Raw genomic sequence first — 17,144 nt, forward strand, 5'->3', positions numbered from 1 at the left:
ACCCAGGACTAGAGAAAATAAAAGTCTGTGTTCCAAGTTGCCAGTTCAATGGCTAAATTCTGGGGCAGGCACGTAATAATTCCCAGATAAATAAATGATGAACTTATACAAATGATTTCAAAATATCTTAAGAAAGGACAACTTAGTACTGATTTTATTTGCAGCGCTCCTCATCCTTGTGTGATCATCTCTTCTGTTTGTACAATGCCTCAGACTTTTCAAGATGCTTTCATACATATTAGCTCATTTCATCCTTAAGCCTGCGTGAAATAGTTGGAATTGAATTACTCCCATTTGATAGATGGAAAACTAAATCACATGAGGTTTAACTGATTTGTCAAAGACAAAGGGGTCTTTGGTGATGGAGCTGGTGGTAAAATCAAAGTTTTCTAATGCCTGGCCCAATTCTAAGACGTTCCAACAAAAATTAGAAATATCTGGTCTAGGGCAACGGGGGGCAATATGATACAGTCCCTTGGATATTGTAAAGGAATCCATAGATTAAAAAGGAAATCAAGAACCACAATTCTAGATGCTCCTTAGACCCCTTGGGGTGTGAAGGCTGTAGGTACCTTCTTAGCCAAAAGTCATAAATGTCAGAATCTATGGGGTAGATTCTCTGAGTCCTCATAGGTCTTTGTGTTACAAGAGTATTGTGACAATATATAGAACGAGTGTTTGGTTAGCAGAAAAATCTACAGTACAAAGTTTGTGAAATAATACAATTTCCATTTCTTATTCTATTACTATACCAACATCATTGTGTCTTCATTAGTCATCTCCTCCCCTTCTCTCCATCCCTTCTTTTCTTTCCTCTCAAGTCTGTTTTTCTGTTTATAGAGTCTTAGATCCTGATGAAATGTTACCACTTTGGGTAGCCTGTGTTTCACAGAACCTGGAGCCACCCTTCAGGACAGGGCCAGATAACCCATGGGCACCGCTGACTCACGGAGGGCCCCTCCTAGTCATTTCCTCCTGGTGAAATGGCCCTGGTGTTCCACCCATCCGGGTGTGCCTGAGCAGGGGGACATGACTGTGCAAGGCCTCTTCTGAGCTTCCAAAATTAAAGAGGATGAAAAGAGGTTGTTAACTTCCTAGATTGTTGAGAGTTGTTTTCCTGTTCTAGATGGTTTTGCAGTTTCTCTCCCCTTCATTGCTAACCCTTTCCATTTTTTTCTGTAACTAGTATGAACTATTCCCTAATACAGGTACAATCAGTTCTTTTTTATTTTTACCATTAGTCACATTTGTTATTATGGTTAAGAATTTTATTATTAACATTCTTATATGTCTTGTGAAAGTTCAAATGTTATAGCAAGTTGTAAATAAAGCTCCCACTTGACTTTTTAGCAAAATGTCCGATATCTCCTCCTTGAAGCCCTGAGCTACTATTAAAATGCCTAGGAACACAGCTCCTGGATCTGACTTGGGATGAGAATGGGCAGTGTTTACAAATTCACCTGATTAGCTCACTGCCATTGAGTTATCCTGCGCTATTCAGGATACCAGCTCTGCTCACTACTAGCGGGCCCATATCCCTGCACAATCCTTCATTCTTTGAGGAAGGAATTCCAAATGGTCTTTTCAGTTCCAGTATTCTAAAGCCTCAGACCACTCAGGCAATACCTCCTGAACCTTGGGGAGTAAGACCCATAAGTAGATCAGATTTTTGAGTGTTAACTCCCAAATTTTATATCCTTAATTATTGATGCCAACTAAACTCTAAACTTGTTCTTTCCCTTTATTTATTTCATATCTTCCAAGTTCCTTTATGATTTTATTTCAAATTCTTTAATTCCAATTCTTGCGACTTTTTTTTTTTACTCCTGCCAGCCCACATCAGTCATCCATCTTTGGGGGACCATTTTCTACTAGCTCCTGAACGTCTACTTTCCTGCTATCTGGTTTCCAAAATCAAATTCCAAAGCATAGATTCACATGTATGAGTGTTTGGGATAGGTTAAATTGCTAAATTTGACGTCCAAAATGCCCATATAGGTGAATTTCTTTACAGTCCCCAGTTGCAGTTTCTCTCCTAATGAAATGAAAACAGTTGCTGTCCTAATGAAATTGAAAACAGTTGTACAAAATCATACTAAGAGGAAAGGTATCAATCAGAAAAGCTGGACTTAGGAAAGTGTGTTGATGTGTCCATTTGAAATTATCAATAATTTCCATTTTATTACCTTGAGGACATGAGCAGAACCTAGCCAAAAAGGTATAGACATCATAAGAAATCAACTAGGGCTCAAATTCTGGCTGAGTTTGCACTTGACCTGCGTTGCTTCCTAACTCTCTGAATTTGGGCCGTTTTCTTAACTTTCAAATGCAAACAGGATAATCACATGTTTGTTACAAAGGATTGGATTGTTACAAAGATTAAATAATTTACTTACGTAAAATGCCTACAGTGGTGCCTGGCAGAAAGTAAGTGATTAATTAATGTAATTATCATTAATCTCAGAAATTTCCTATAGATTTCTTGTTTCTGTTTCTTCTTTACTTATTTTCCTATAATTCAATATCCACCCCCTTCTTTCCATCACCACAGACTAGATTTTTGCTTTTGAGGATTTCAATATTACTAATTATATTTTAGTGTACTTTAGGAAGTCCACATTGAGATTTTAGAGCCAATCATATTACATTAAGGTAAATCTATCTGGGTTTTTCCCCCCGAAAAACTAAGATGATTTCCTTAGAATTATTTTATATACATGCAAATATATTCCTTTTAGTATTTGAAAGTGACCACAGATATTGTGACGCAAAATGTTTCACTGCAAGCCCTCCCACATTGGTGGCGAGATGACTTCCAGCAGTTCTAGGAGGACCCTCTCGGGGTTCCAAGTCCAGTGGAAAAGCAAGCACGTCCGTTTCTGGGTAGCTCAAGCTATTACGACTAGGAAAGGGAGAATAGATGCCAGGCAGGCAGAACAGCAGGGGCTCACCAGAGATGCTCCATCCAAAAATCTCACAAACCTTGTGAAGATGAAAAAGTAGTTCATGGATTTCAGGGTCAGTCAGTTTTTAGTGTTTCCAATTTGTCATTCTCCAAACCACGCCTATAATTTCTCACCTCCGGGCCTTAGAATACTCTCATATGGTAACGCCTCCTGCTTGCCAAAATCTTTTCCGTGAGAAGATGTCACATATGGCTAATAAACATCTTTCCTTCTGTTTGAACAATGGTTTATTAGTATCCACTCACAGTGGCTTATTCTCTTTGTGTACAGCTTTCAAATCACTTATGAATCTATCAAACCATATTATTTGTAAATTAAAATAAGAAGATATTTTCATCTGTCAAATTCGCTAGAATTTTTAATGTTTATTTTATGATAAAAGAGGCATTTCAAATCAGTAAGTAATAGCTTATTAGATAAATGGTGCTGGGACATTTGGTAAATGATTTAAGAACAATAACAATGACAAAAACCTATACTAATAGATCTTGATCTCACACTTAACTCCAAAATCAATTACTAATAGTTTTAAGGAGTTAAATGTAAAAAAAATGAAGACAATGAAGTAGGAGAAACTGTAAGGTTAATAATTATATGTTCTCAAGGTAGAGAAGGGCTTCCTAAACATGACAGTGGTGATAGAAGTTATACATAAAAGAATTTATTAATTGAATTAGAGAAAAAGTAGTAAGTCCTACGTACCAAAAAAATTTAACTTCTGAAAGAAATAAACTGGGAAAAATATTTCTAACAAAAAAGCAATCAATTAGAAATTTTTATTTATCACATTTGTAAGGGAACTAATTCTCCCTACCTCAACCAAAAGAAAAAAAAGAAAATTGCTGCCAAAAGAGCAGCTGAGCTCTTCCTGTGAGAGTCACACCTGGCAGGGACTGTCACAAGTCACAAGCACAGGACCTGAGCAATTTGTAAAACTCCCAAATGAGGACATGAAGAGAGAGGGTAATATTTTTAATAATTACCATAGTGAAAAACTTTGGAAAGAAGCAGAAATACCTAAAAGAAATTAGGAAGCTTTTTGTATAATATGCTGTTTAAAATCCTGCCATTGACTTTTTAAGGAAATTTACAGTAAAATATTCCATTTTCTTCAAAGGTTTTGAAGATTTTTGAAGGTTTCTTTGGTTGGGGCATAGTTTGATTTTTGTTTTGTCTTGTCTTGTTTTCTGGTTTGGGTTTTTTTTGTTTTGGGATCAACATACAGAGGGAGGGGCCAAGGCAGCCAAATGATGATGTTCAGTTTGTCCATGTAAGAGGAAAAAAGATTAAGATCTTTAACAAAGAGGTTTGTAAGCCACCGAGAAAAAGCAAGTACCATTTTAAAAATAGGCAAAGGATTTGAATAATAATATAATTAAAATGAAAGCATGGTTATAGAGATGAAAAAAATTGACATCATTAGTGCTCAAAGACGTAAAATTAAAACAAAATATTTTTCAAGTGGGCATCCTCTTTTTCTCTCAAAAACTTGCCTCAAAACAAAGAAGATAAGAAATACAAATTTCATATTCAGGGAAGTCAGGAAACGTGCATAATTCCACAACATAATATTGAAACATGAAATCCGAAAGTAAATGGAGGAATGACAGACAGAACAAGGGTCAAAGCAAAGGAGGGAGATACATACAGAGACAAGTAATTCTATTCACCATAAAGCCAACAGAACCTAGGAATGTTCTAGGTATAAGCAATGGTATGCTGGTAAATGTTGAATTAGTTCTCTAGGAAAACTTTGTGTATGTGTGTTATGTATATATACATACATGTAATAAATTTTATTGATATAAAGGATGTGTAGCACACAATATACAAATAATAATAAAATATACAATACTTTTTATTAAAAGTTCATTATAGCCAATTGTTGATTTTTACATCTGTAGCCAACCTATGGTTGCCATTAATGAAGGAGTATATTTCCAACCTGAGTATTGATTTTTTCATTTATGTTAAAAAGGCAAATGTGAACCAACAAAGATATATATCAGAACTTCACTCATTTGCCAATCATGTGAGTGACTACTTTGCTGAGCTGTATAATAGTTTTCAAATACTGGAAAAATATTTCCTCAATGTTTTATGCTATTTCACAATGTAATGACTACAGAAATGGCACATTTTAAATTTAATCTGCATTGTCAGCATTTCCTCTATCACTCTCTTAAATCTAATAATCAACAAAACAATAAATCAAACCCAAATTTGTGATTCTTGTTGATTTCCATGAGGTAAATACTCCCATCGTGTCCAAGTTCAGTCTACCATGGTGAGGTCACTGAATGCAGAGTTGGGAAGAGATGCCAATAGTACACCCTTATATATCTTCCCACCATTTATAGAATTTCTCACCATAATTTCATATGTATTTTACTTATATTCAGCTATATCTCCCTAAATTCATAAGAGCACATGTTTTTTTCTATTTTTTCTCTATTGTGTTCCTAGTGCCTAGAATGGAGCCTGACATATGGTAGGCATTCAACGAATATTTGTTGAACAAAAAATGTTGAGCTTACTATATGCCAGATACTGTCCTAAGTGCCTTACATATGTTAAGTCGTAAGTCCTCACCACGACCCTGTGAGGTGGCATTATTATTATCTCCATTTTACAGATTAAACCAGGAAGTGACTTATCTAAGTCACCCAGCAGGTAAGTAGTGGGGCCAGGATTTAAACCCAGATGCCCTGGCTCCAGGGCTTGCACTCTTATCACAATGCATTCTCTTAATACATCAGAACCTTTATGCTGGCAAAGAGAAGTCCCAGGATGACAGCCATGTGGCAGACCTTGAAGGCAACCAGGTCAGATTAGAGCAAGTGGATAGAGACCACACATTGGACCTTATCAATCATCCAACAAGTTGAATTTTGTAGAATATGTTTAAAGACATTTTATAAATATTGGAAATTGTAAGAAGAAAGAATTCCAAAGAAAACTCATTGCAAATGACAAAATGAGGCAATTATTAACTCCAGGAAAACAGTAAGTTGAATGAGAAAGAAAATGTAATCATAGTACACCAGTTGACTCAGCAAAGAACAGTATTTACCTAGTCATGACTGCAAAAACAATGAATATGGTTTTAATCAAAAAACCTCATGCTCTTGCTGTATTGGAAAGGGAAAGGAAGAGAGCAAAATTTCACATCTACCAAATGGAAAGTCAATAATCTTTATATAATAATAATAATCTTTATATATGTACATATATATATGTATATGGCTTGATTGATGGTTTTTAAAAAGATTAGAGAGAGAGAGAGCTAAATGCGAAAGAAATGTAAAATGTTGGCAGTGATTGCCTCCAGGAGGGAGAACAGAAAACTAACAATTTTTGTTTTTATTGTTGTTATGTTATTTGTCACTGACTTGTTAATTCCTGAGTATACTTTAGTTTGATAAAAATGACATTAAAACAAGAAGGTAGATTTTTTTCCATAACATTGTCAAAGGTTCAAAACATAATAATGGCAGTGTTGGCAAAGAAATACAAAAATGGGCACTCTCATATACTAACTGATGAAGCTGGCAGCTCATGTTTCTCTGGAAGATAATTTGATTTTTTTGTATCAAAAGCCTTAAAAAAAGGTTATTGGATCCAGAATTTCTGCTTAACGGAATTTATTGTAAGAAAAAACTTTAAAGATATGTACAAAGACTAAGCCATTTTTTCTTACAGAAACAAAGAAAGGAATTAGTACAAATATTCAATATTAGATCCCTAATTTTTTTAAATTGTGGTAGAGCTACATAAAGAAAAGTTGTCCAATTACTAAAAATTACATTGTAATTATATTAACCTGGAAAGGTATTTATGAATATTGAGAAAAATAAAAAGCTGGTAGCAAAATAGCAAAATGATCCCATTTTGCTCCCATCCCATGAAAGTGTATATTTGCACTGAAATGCTTTTTTGTTTTTTGAGGAAGATTAGCCCTGAGCTAACTACTGCCAGTCCTCCTCTTTTTGCTGAGGAAGCCTGCTGAGGTAACATCCGTGCCCACCTTCCTCTACTTTATATGTGGCACGCCTACCACAGCATGGCGTGCCAAGCGGTGCCGTGTCCACACCAGGGATCCAAACCGGTGAACCCCAGGCCGCTGAGAAGCGGAACGTGCGAACTTAACCGCTGCGCCACCGGGCCATCCCCTAAAATGTTTTAAAATACATCTAACTCTGTAGGTATTGCTGGGTGATGGGATTATGAACAATTCATATTTGTTTAGTTTTTCTTGCCCCCATATTACAGTTTCTACAATATATGTGATTTACTTGTGAGATTGTTTAATGTTTCAATATTTAGAAATAACACCTCAGGGGCCAGCCCCATGGCCGAGAGGTTAAGTTCACGCTCTCTGCTTCCGCGGCCCAGAGTTCGGATCCTGGGCGCGGACATGGCACCGCTCACCAGGCCATGCTGAGGCAGCGTCCCACATAGCACAACCAGAGGCACTCACAACTAGAATATACAACTATGTACCAGGGGTCTTTGGGGAGAAGAAGAAAAAAAAAATTGGCAACAGATGTTAGAAATAACACCTCAAACAAAACTTATCGTCTCATTAAAGATTCAAGGAGATCATCGAATACAAGTAAGAATACATGATCCATGAGAGTAGATACAAAAACTAAACCTCTGTGGTCTAAAATAATGGGTCAAATGAAAAATAATCTACATTTGTGAAATCACAGAGAATATGGTATTAAAATTGTTGTAGGCTTATTTACAAAATCCAGAATACTGAAACGAAGGTTTACAAAAGCTTTGAAAAGATAAGAGAAATTCTTTTTTGCTTGTTTGTTTTTTATTTTTTATTATGAAATTTTTCACCCATATATTCTACACCTAGATTTAACAAGTGTTTTTCCTTAACAAGGTAAGAGAAATTGTTTTTAATAGTGCAAATTAAACTCAAAGAACTTATCTATCTCAAGAAAAGGAACATTTATTAACATCACTAAGCATCACAGAAATGCAAATCAAAACCACAATGAGATATCACCTCATGCCTATTAGGATAGCTATTATCAAAAAGATAAGAGATAACAAATGCCAGGAAGTAGAGAAAAGGGAATCCTTGTGCACTGTTGGTGGGAATGTAAACTGGTGCAGCCACTATGGAAAAGAGTATGGAGGTTTCTCAAGAAATTAAAAATTGAACCACCGCATGATCCAAAAGAAACAAAATCATTATCTCAAAGAGATACCTGCACTCCCGTGTTCATAGCAGCATTATTCACAATACCCAAGGTATGAAAACAATCTAAGTGTCCGTCAACAGGTAAATGGATGAAGAAGATCAAGTGTATATATACAGCGGAATATTATTCAGCCTTAAAAAAGAAGGAAATTCTGTCATTTGTGATAACATGGATGAATCTGGAGGGCGTTATACTTAGTGAAGTAAGCAAGATAGAGAAAGACAAATATAGTACTGCATGGTATCACTTATATGTGGAATCTTGAAAAAACAAGTCAAACTCATAGAAACAGTAGAAAATTGGTTGCCAGGTGTTGGGGGTGGGGGAAATATGGAGAGGTTGGTAAAAGGGAGCAAACTTTCAGCTCTAAGATGAATAAGATCTGAGGATCTAATGTAAAATATGGTGACTGTAGTTGATTACACTATATTGTATGATTGAAATTTGCTAAGAGAATAAGACTTAAATGTTTTCACCAAAAACAACAAAAAAGGCAAATATGTGAGGTGACGGATGTGTTAATTAACTTGGTGGGGGGAATTCTTTCACAATATATTCGTATATCAAATCATCACATTATACACTTTAAATCTCTCAAAATAGCTTACAATTTTATCTGTCAATTATACCTCAATAAAGCTTAGGGAAAAAATAAAAATGGAACATTTAAACATTATGGGCTTGTACCATAATACTTCAAATATTAGATTCTTTAAAGCATTAATTAAACTTGGGATGCATTTCTTACATTTTTATATTTAAGATCCTCATTTCTGCATACTTGGAATAGACAGTTCTTATATTTTAAGGATTTGTCTTAATTCATGGTATTGTTTGCTTCACTTCTCAGGTACCAGCAAAAGCCAAACGTCTTACTCAACAACTTCCCTACCACCGCCTCCACCATCCCATCCAGCCAGCCAACCGCCATTGCCAGCATCTCACCCATCACAACCGCCAGTCCCAAGCCTACCTCCCAGAAACATTAAACCTCCCTTAGATCTAAAGTAAGCAAAAGATTATCTTGCCATTTCTTTGTCAGTCTCTTGGCATAGATTTTCAAGCTATGTTTGGCTGAATGCTAAGGGTTCCATGGTAAACTGCTGGACCACAAAGGTGGGCAGCTGGGAGGGAGAAGGGATGACTGCGCAGGCTGATCTCGTGCCCCCATACCCTTGAGCAACCCTTGTTTATCTGTTTTTACTGTGGTTTTCTTCTTATGAGTACATTTGAAGAAAACTTCCACTGCCTTTTTAAAAGTTCTGAAGCATTCCTTGGGTCTGCATCACCACCATCTCTTCCAACATCACCACCACCACTATTATCATCATCACCACCACTATCATCATTACACCATCACCACCACCACCATTACACCATCACCACCACTACCACCATTATGTCGTCACCACCACTACCACCGTTACATCATCACCACCACCACCACCATCATCATCACCACCACCACCACCATTATCATCACCACCACCACCACCATTACATCATCACCACCACCACCACCATTATCATCATCACTACCACCACCATTATCATCACCACCACCACCACTACTACCATATTTTACTGGCTGCCTATGATGTGCTAGGCACTTTACGTATATAATCCCTATAACCTTATCAAGTGGGTTGGGTCATCATCATTTCACAGCTGAGGAAACAGAACTTCACAGGGGCCGGCCCCGTGGCCGAGTGGTTAAGTTCGTGCGCTCTGCTTTGGAGGCCAGGGGTTTCGTCAGTTCGGATCCTGGGCGCAGACATGGCACCGCTCATCAGGCCATGTTGAGGTGGCATCCCACATGCCACAACTAGTAGGACCCACAACTAAAATATACAACTATGTACTGGGGAGAAAAGGCAAAGAAAATAATAATAACTTTACAGAGGCTAAGCAACTTCTCCAAGATTACACAAGAATGTAGAGGAGAAATTTGAGCCAATGTCAGTCTGAGGCCAAAGTAAATGTGTGCTTTTGATGACCCTGCTAAATGACCTCCTTTAAGTAAAAAACTGCAGGTTTTCTCTTACGCTTCAGATTTTTGGCTGTGTGTTAAAAATCTAAGAAACTTTTATTCAAGCACTCTGGCTTAAATTTTCTTACATGGTACCTTTCAGAAATGTCAAAACTGTGTGGGTTGCTATGCATGGGCTATTTATCCATGATTTACCAGAATAACTGGCTGAAGAAAAGTAAGTGGAAGATGGGAATAGAATGAAATGTTGATTTAAAAAGAAGTATTCCGACAATGGCAAGCATAGATCCTTATGGCAAGCCAGGCTAGATCTTCTCTTTTTTCTCCCAGAAGATTGCTGTACGTGATTCTCCTTTACCACAAATAGTAATATCCCAAAACATTTAGCTATAGATTGTTTTTCCTTCACTTCAATCCCATGCCAGTTTGATGTTCTTTACTTTTAAAGTACTTAAAATCCATAATCTATGTGATAGAATCTGTCAATAACAATGATTGACAGCTTTCCTTAAATGCTGATGACCACAATTTAGGGCAGAGTGGAAAACACAGTTGTCATGGGTAGCCTCCACTTTGTTTCACTTATACTTTTTGGGAGCTTAAAGGCAGTAACTAGAAGGTGTTAGAGGAGCTTAGTGGCTGTTATCTTGTAAATAGCCTGCACTGTGCATTTACGTTAACTGTATATTCTTCCAGGCATTTAAGTTTACGAATTCTAGTTTAAAGATTCTAATACCCCATGATATCCAGCTACCAAATAAGAGCGTAAGCCATCTGCCTACTGACATATGTGCTAAATAAACATTAGCTTAATTAAAATAACGAATTAATGTGTTCCTATATACCCCTAATTTCCGTGTAAATTATTTTCCTTTCGCATGTATTAAATCCTGTTTCTTTTTCCTAATTTTTTTCCTACTCTGATAAATTTAACCCACTAGATTTTGAACTTACTACTTTTGAATTTTACTGTGTGACCCTATCCCAGCTGCTGGCTTCAGTCAGCCTTCTGGATCTTGTGTAATTCTAGTAAGAAATTTTAATAAATACCTCAAGAGTGAATTCCTGAGCGCTTCTAAGACATGAAGACTGGTATTGTTTGATCAAAGAAATTGTGGAGAGGAGTATTTGGCATTATTCCTGCTGTTTTGGGTGTCCCCAGGACCACCCATATGTTTGATGACTCACTGAAAATATTCACAGGACTCACCTTATAGTAGGACTCGTGGCTAAGATTGATCACAGTAACACTCCTTCAAAGCCTGGGAGCAGACACACGGAGTGCTCCTTTCTCCAGCTATAAAAATGCAACAAATATGTAATATTGCTTCCCAGAGAAGCCCATTAGAGACAGATTTTTATTGAGAGCTGGTCACATAGGCACCTTCTGCCTAGTAACTACCAAAATACCAGACTTCTAGAAGGAAAGCAGATGTTCATGATAAATCACATTGTTTACATAGTCTAGGCACAGCAAAGCACTCTCATTGATCAGGCAAGTTTTCTTATCAATGTAAGGAATGTTTTAGAAGCTGAGTTCCCAGATACAAACCAAGGGCCAATTTTGATAGCAGATTCTTCTAAAAATAGCAGCCTCAGGCCTGCTAGGTTAACTCTTTTTCCTGTCAACTTACTCCCTAGAATCTATTATGATAAGGTGGGGAATACAAAGTTGTAGAAGGAAGACAGGATTTTAAAAACAATTCTCTAGTCAGTACACCTTCTTCATAAGGATGCTGGTCAATTTCCCAGCTTTGCAGGGAATTCTTGCAAAGTTGAAAAGGGCCTGTCAACCAGCCAGACTCAAATTCTCACTGGTAATATTGTTTTCATCAGAAATTAGCAAAACTCACTAATTGTAATAAACTTTACTTCATTCCTATTTCCATCTTTTTTTTTTCCTATTTCCATCTTATTAAGGACTCCTAATTAGAAAATCTGTTTCATCTAAGAATTACCAGCTCCACAAAATACTTACTCTCAGAAGAAAGATGGAGAGGAAAAAAATTCTGTGTTATATTACCTAGATAAACTATAATTAGAGTAACTGAAACTTAATTGTCAAATGGAGAGAAAAGAGGAAATGAAAGCGAAGGGACACCTATAAGACAATTTTTTTTCCAAAAATAAAAATGTGGCATATAATAAAAGACTTTCAGGCTGCCGTCAGAGAGTTCAAGAAAATTCCGAAGAGAAGAAATGTCTGCATTAGAAACTTTCCCCCAAGTAGGAGAAGCCAGATGAGGTACAGAGAGGAAATGAAAGCAAAATGGGGCTTAATGTTGAGGTGCAAAAATTTATATTTCATGTGAGAAGAAATTTACAGGATGATCTTTAAGTAAAATTGTGAGATATGGATGTTTCTGTGCTTTTCCTCATTTTACCACCTTTCAAAGCACACACATGTATGTTTCCCAGGTGTTCCCTCTGTCAGCCTGCAAATGCCATTCCTCCCCTCTCTAATCAAAGGCCACTCAGGTCAAATTCTAATAGATTTTTTTACATTCACTCAACAATTATCTTTTGAGCCACAATTTTGTGCCTTTGTAATATGAGTCAGGGAATATCAGTGAACAAAATAAAGATGCCTGCCCTCATAAGACGGGGGAAGGGGACCAAAGGAATAAAAATAATAAACGAGTCAAGGATATAATATGTTAGGGAATATCGAGTGTTGTGGGAGAAAATAGAGCAGGGTTAGGTGGTGTAGTGTGAGGGTGGGGTTGGGGACTTCTTGTTGCAACTTTAAGCAGAGAGGTGAGGGCAGCCCCTTTATAAGAAGTTATACTTGAGCAAAGCTCATGGAAGTGAGCGAGGTAGGCATGTGGATCTCTGGAGGAAGACCATTCCAGGCAAAGAGAACAGACGGAACAAAGGCCTAGAATGTTCGAGGACTAGGAAGGATGTAACTAAGGCTGGAGTAGAGTGAGCAAGAGAAGGAGTTGGAGGAAAAGACTGAGTTCCTATAGGACCTTGTGGGTCAGGCTAGAGCTTGTGGCTCTTATCCTAAGTGAAGTGGGAGCCACTGAAAGAGGGTGAGCAGAGCAGTGATGTTTTCTGGCTTCTATTTTATAAAGATTACCTTAACAGCTGTCTGAAAAGAGACCTTGGCCAATGTTGAAGCAGAGAAACCAGCTAGGCAGATATTGCAGAAATGCAGGCAAGATATGGAGGTGGCTCTAACTAGGATGATGACAGTCAAGGTGGGAAGAGGTATCCAGATTCTGGATATATTTTGAAGGTAGAAGCAACAGAATTTGGATTCAGGGTATGAAAGAAAAAGAGGATCAAAGATGCTCCAAGGTGTTTGACCTGAGCCACCATAGGGATGACGTTTCTATCACCTGAAATGGGAGAGGCTGAAGGTGATCAAGTTTGTGGGGGGGCGGTGAGGAGGAGATCCAGAGGGCATGGCTATGTTAAGCTTCTCTTAAACATCCAAGGTGTCTCTTAAACATCCAAATGGGGATGTTGAGGAGGCAATTGGGTATAAGAAGTAAAGAGTTTGGGAAAGTGTTCTGGTTTAAAAACATAAATGTGAGAGCCATAGGCATGTATTCCACACAAATTCTTGAGACTGTTAAGATCACTGTTAAGGAAATGAGTATAACTAGAGAGGAGAAGAAGTGACCCTGGGCACTCCAACTGTACGAGGCCTGGGGGAAGAAAAATCAGCAGAGGAGAGTAAAAAGGAACAACCACTAACGTAGGAAAAACACAAGCATGTGGTGTCCTAGAAGCCAGGTAAAGATAAAATTCCCAAGGAGTAGGCAGCAATCAACTGTCGGCTGAGGATGAAGACCAAATAAGTGAAGACTGGAGGACAGTGTGGGTGAAATTTGGGGGAGTAATGGGGATATAAGCCTGATTGAAATAGCTTTAAAAGTGCATGGAAGGAAAGAAACTGGAAAAGGCAAGTATAGACAATTCTTTAAGGAGAAAAAGGAAGCAAAGAAATGGGGCAGTCACTAGTGGAAAAAATGGAATTGAGATTTTTTTCTTTCATGAGGAAGATTAGCCCTGAGCTAACATCTGTTGTCAATCTTCCTCTTGTTGCTTGGGGAAGATTATCATGGAGCTAATATCTGTGCCATTCCTCCTCTACTTTACGTGGGATGCTGCCACAGCATGGCTCGATGAGCAGTGTGTAGGTCCATGCCCGGGATCTGAATCTGAAAACCCTGGGCCCCTGAAGCAGAGCATGTGTACTTAACCACTACTCCACTGGGCCAGCACCCAGATTTTTTTTTTGATGGAAGGAATAACAGTCTGTATCTTGGTGGAAATGGTGGAAAGATCCATTAAGAGGGGAAAATGATAATGGTGTAGAGAGGGAGAATTCCTGGAACCAAGGACTAGAGCAACTGGAAACCAGTGCTCAGGTGGGGGACAGGCTTCCCAAAGGAATAAATGACTGATAAGGTTTACAGCTCTCACTAGGGTGGAGAGGCGGTATTGCTTAAGGCAACAAAAGGAATCTCTAATTGAGATCAAAGAAGGAATTTCAGGAGGTATTGGTGGGCTTCATCACCTACCTACCTCCTAGAAGTCACTTGTAATTACATCTTCAGGTCAGGATGCCTTCAGAACGTAAAAGATTGGAGGCAGTGAGAATTAGAAATAATAAACATCTTTAAAAATAGACTAGTTGAGGCCAAAGTTATATTATATTTTAAACTGTATTGTTTCCCCACCTAGTGGTCAGAAAACAGCTAGCTACATTTTCTGCTATTTTACTCAGACATTTGATAAGGAGTTGAAATGGATCAAATGAGCATGTTTATCATTATTAGCGTTCAAATCAACATCTGTAGTGTAACATGTTTTGGTACTATTTTAAGAAATTAATTATAATTTTAATAGTATAATTAATTCTTCACATGAAAACAGAATCAATGGTTACATATTTTGGTATACAAAACAAATTACATGGTTATTCGTAGTAATGAGACAGGAAAAGTGAAGTAATAAAAAATAATAAGTAATGGGAAGTCACTAAGATTGGAAAAGATTAAACAGTTCTTACCCTGAGGTCATTCTTAGTCAGTATAAATTTTTTTTTGTCTCTAAAATTAGAGGAAAAGTAAGAATTTACCATTATTACCTTTTTATTAATTAGAAATGCTTAAAAATTTCTGGAATTTGAGCCCTGCCATATCATTCGTGCCTTACCAGATAGTCTCACCTAACTCAGATTGGAGAGCATTGGCTTCAACAAGTCATGGTTTTACAATTCCTCATGCATTCAATGTGGGAAGTCATGTTCCAGAGAGAAGCTGATACGATTTCATTCTAGTAAGGGCAGGTATAGAGCAAAGTTTTATGGTCACTTAGATTTCCTCCATCTTCTTTTTTAAAAAACCTGCCAAGTAAAAGCTAAAGTCATGAATAGCAAATAAATTATAAATATCAATAGCTTTATAGCTTTAAAAGTCAGGAGCTAGAGCTCTAATAGCTTTCTAAAAATGACAGCCACAATATTAAATTAACTTCACTTTTCCTATTTCATTCTGCATGCGTTAGCATACAAACAAAGAGCTCTGGTGAAGGGCCTTCTTGAATAGCCGTCCTATAACAGCTGATAAGCTTCCTTTTCTTCTCTGTTACCCCTCCCTCTGCGGAGTTTTCTGTGACTTGGATGGTGACTGGTTTCATTGTTTGTTTCTGTGGGCCTTTTCTCAATGCCTGGAACACTTTTTGAGCACTTTGTGACAGTTTGATCTGGGTTTATGCATGACATTCATCCATTCTCTTCCTCATCTTTTTCCCTTTTATTCTTATCATTCTTATTTTTATCACTATTTCATATTTATTGAATATTTTAATGTTATACATATTATAAATTCAGACCTACCTAAAAGAGCAGTAAGATTTGTACGCTGTAATGTTGGGTCCATGAATAAATGTGTGCATGCAAACATTGCCTATGAGTAATAAATGGTTTGCACAAACGTGCAGGCACATTCGTATGAATATGCTGTACAGACACCCTTCAATTTGCAACTATTTGTTATTCATCCAAGTGTTTTAGGAAGTAAACTTCAAGTCCAGTGATCTTTTTGACTTAACATTCTTTTTCAAAAATCCTTATAAACAATTCACTTTAGTAATAAAAATTCTTCTAGTTTCTTAGTTTTACTGAGACATCATTAATTCATCAAATAAAAAAAAATCAAAGTCTATACATGACAGGAATTATTCTAATGGCTTTCTAAAAATGACAGTCATAGTAACAAATTAACCAACAAAGTGACAACCTCTTTCCTCAAGGGGCTTATTGTGTCATAGTAGGAAGACAAACCTGCAAGCAATTACTCTATAATTACAGTCAAACAAAATAACCACTATAATGGAGCAGGTATGACACAGAGACGCAGCAACTGCGTGGGCTTAGGGGAGTCTGGGATAACCTCGCAGAGGAGGGAGAGTTTAAGGAGAGGCTGACAGATTAAGGAGGGTCACAAGCAGGGAATGATGAGAAGAAGATTATTCCAGAAAAGGAAAACAGCATGGGCTTAGCACGGGGGAACTAGAAACCAGCAAGTGTTCAGAGTGCAAGTTAGTTCAGTATTAGTACGTGAAAAGAAGATGATGCAAGAAAAGGAAATGTGAAAAATAAAATTGTAAAAGAACAAAGCTGATCATGAGAACCTGGTATACCATGAAAAGAGCTATGGATTTTGTTCTGCAGAATGTCAGTGTATTTTGATGTCAAAGGGATTTACGTCTTGTGCTTTTAATTAATATTCAGTTCATTAAAGTTGATAATGCAAAGGCCTAACTTATTTTAAGTCCTTTACATAACATAACTTGCCATCTTATTTATACCTCAGTAAGTTTTATTTGAGTAAGAATAATTATTTTCAGGGGGATCTTTGACTGATGATTGAACAACTCAGACTAAGTTTTTTCAAATCAATAGTTGTGTTTATAAATTTAGTTAATTAAACTTCCTTACGTGTT

General features: G+C 37.2%; 1 protein-coding gene across 10 annotated transcripts in view; it reads left to right on the forward strand.

The window, feature by feature from the left end:
* The window catches only part of FYB1 (FYN binding protein 1), a 159,035-nt gene that overhangs the window by 103,603 nt on the left and 38,288 nt on the right, over nt 1-17,144 (forward strand). For all 10 annotated transcript variants that reach the window (XR_011530356.1, XR_011530360.1, XR_011530357.1 and 7 more), the window contains exon 3: nt 9,042-9,198. Coding sequence is in view for 3 of the 10 variants with exons in the window: in XM_070586950.1 (XP_070443051.1) it covers nt 9,042-9,198 (157 nt within the window). In the remaining 7 variants the exon portion in view is untranslated. The remainder of the gene's footprint in view (nt 1-9,041; nt 9,199-17,144) is intronic.

This window comes from Equus przewalskii, chromosome 20 (assembly GCF_037783145.1).
Source record: "Equus przewalskii isolate Varuska chromosome 20, EquPr2, whole genome shotgun sequence".
Classification (NCBI taxonomy): Eukaryota; Metazoa; Chordata; class Mammalia; order Perissodactyla; family Equidae; genus Equus; species Equus przewalskii.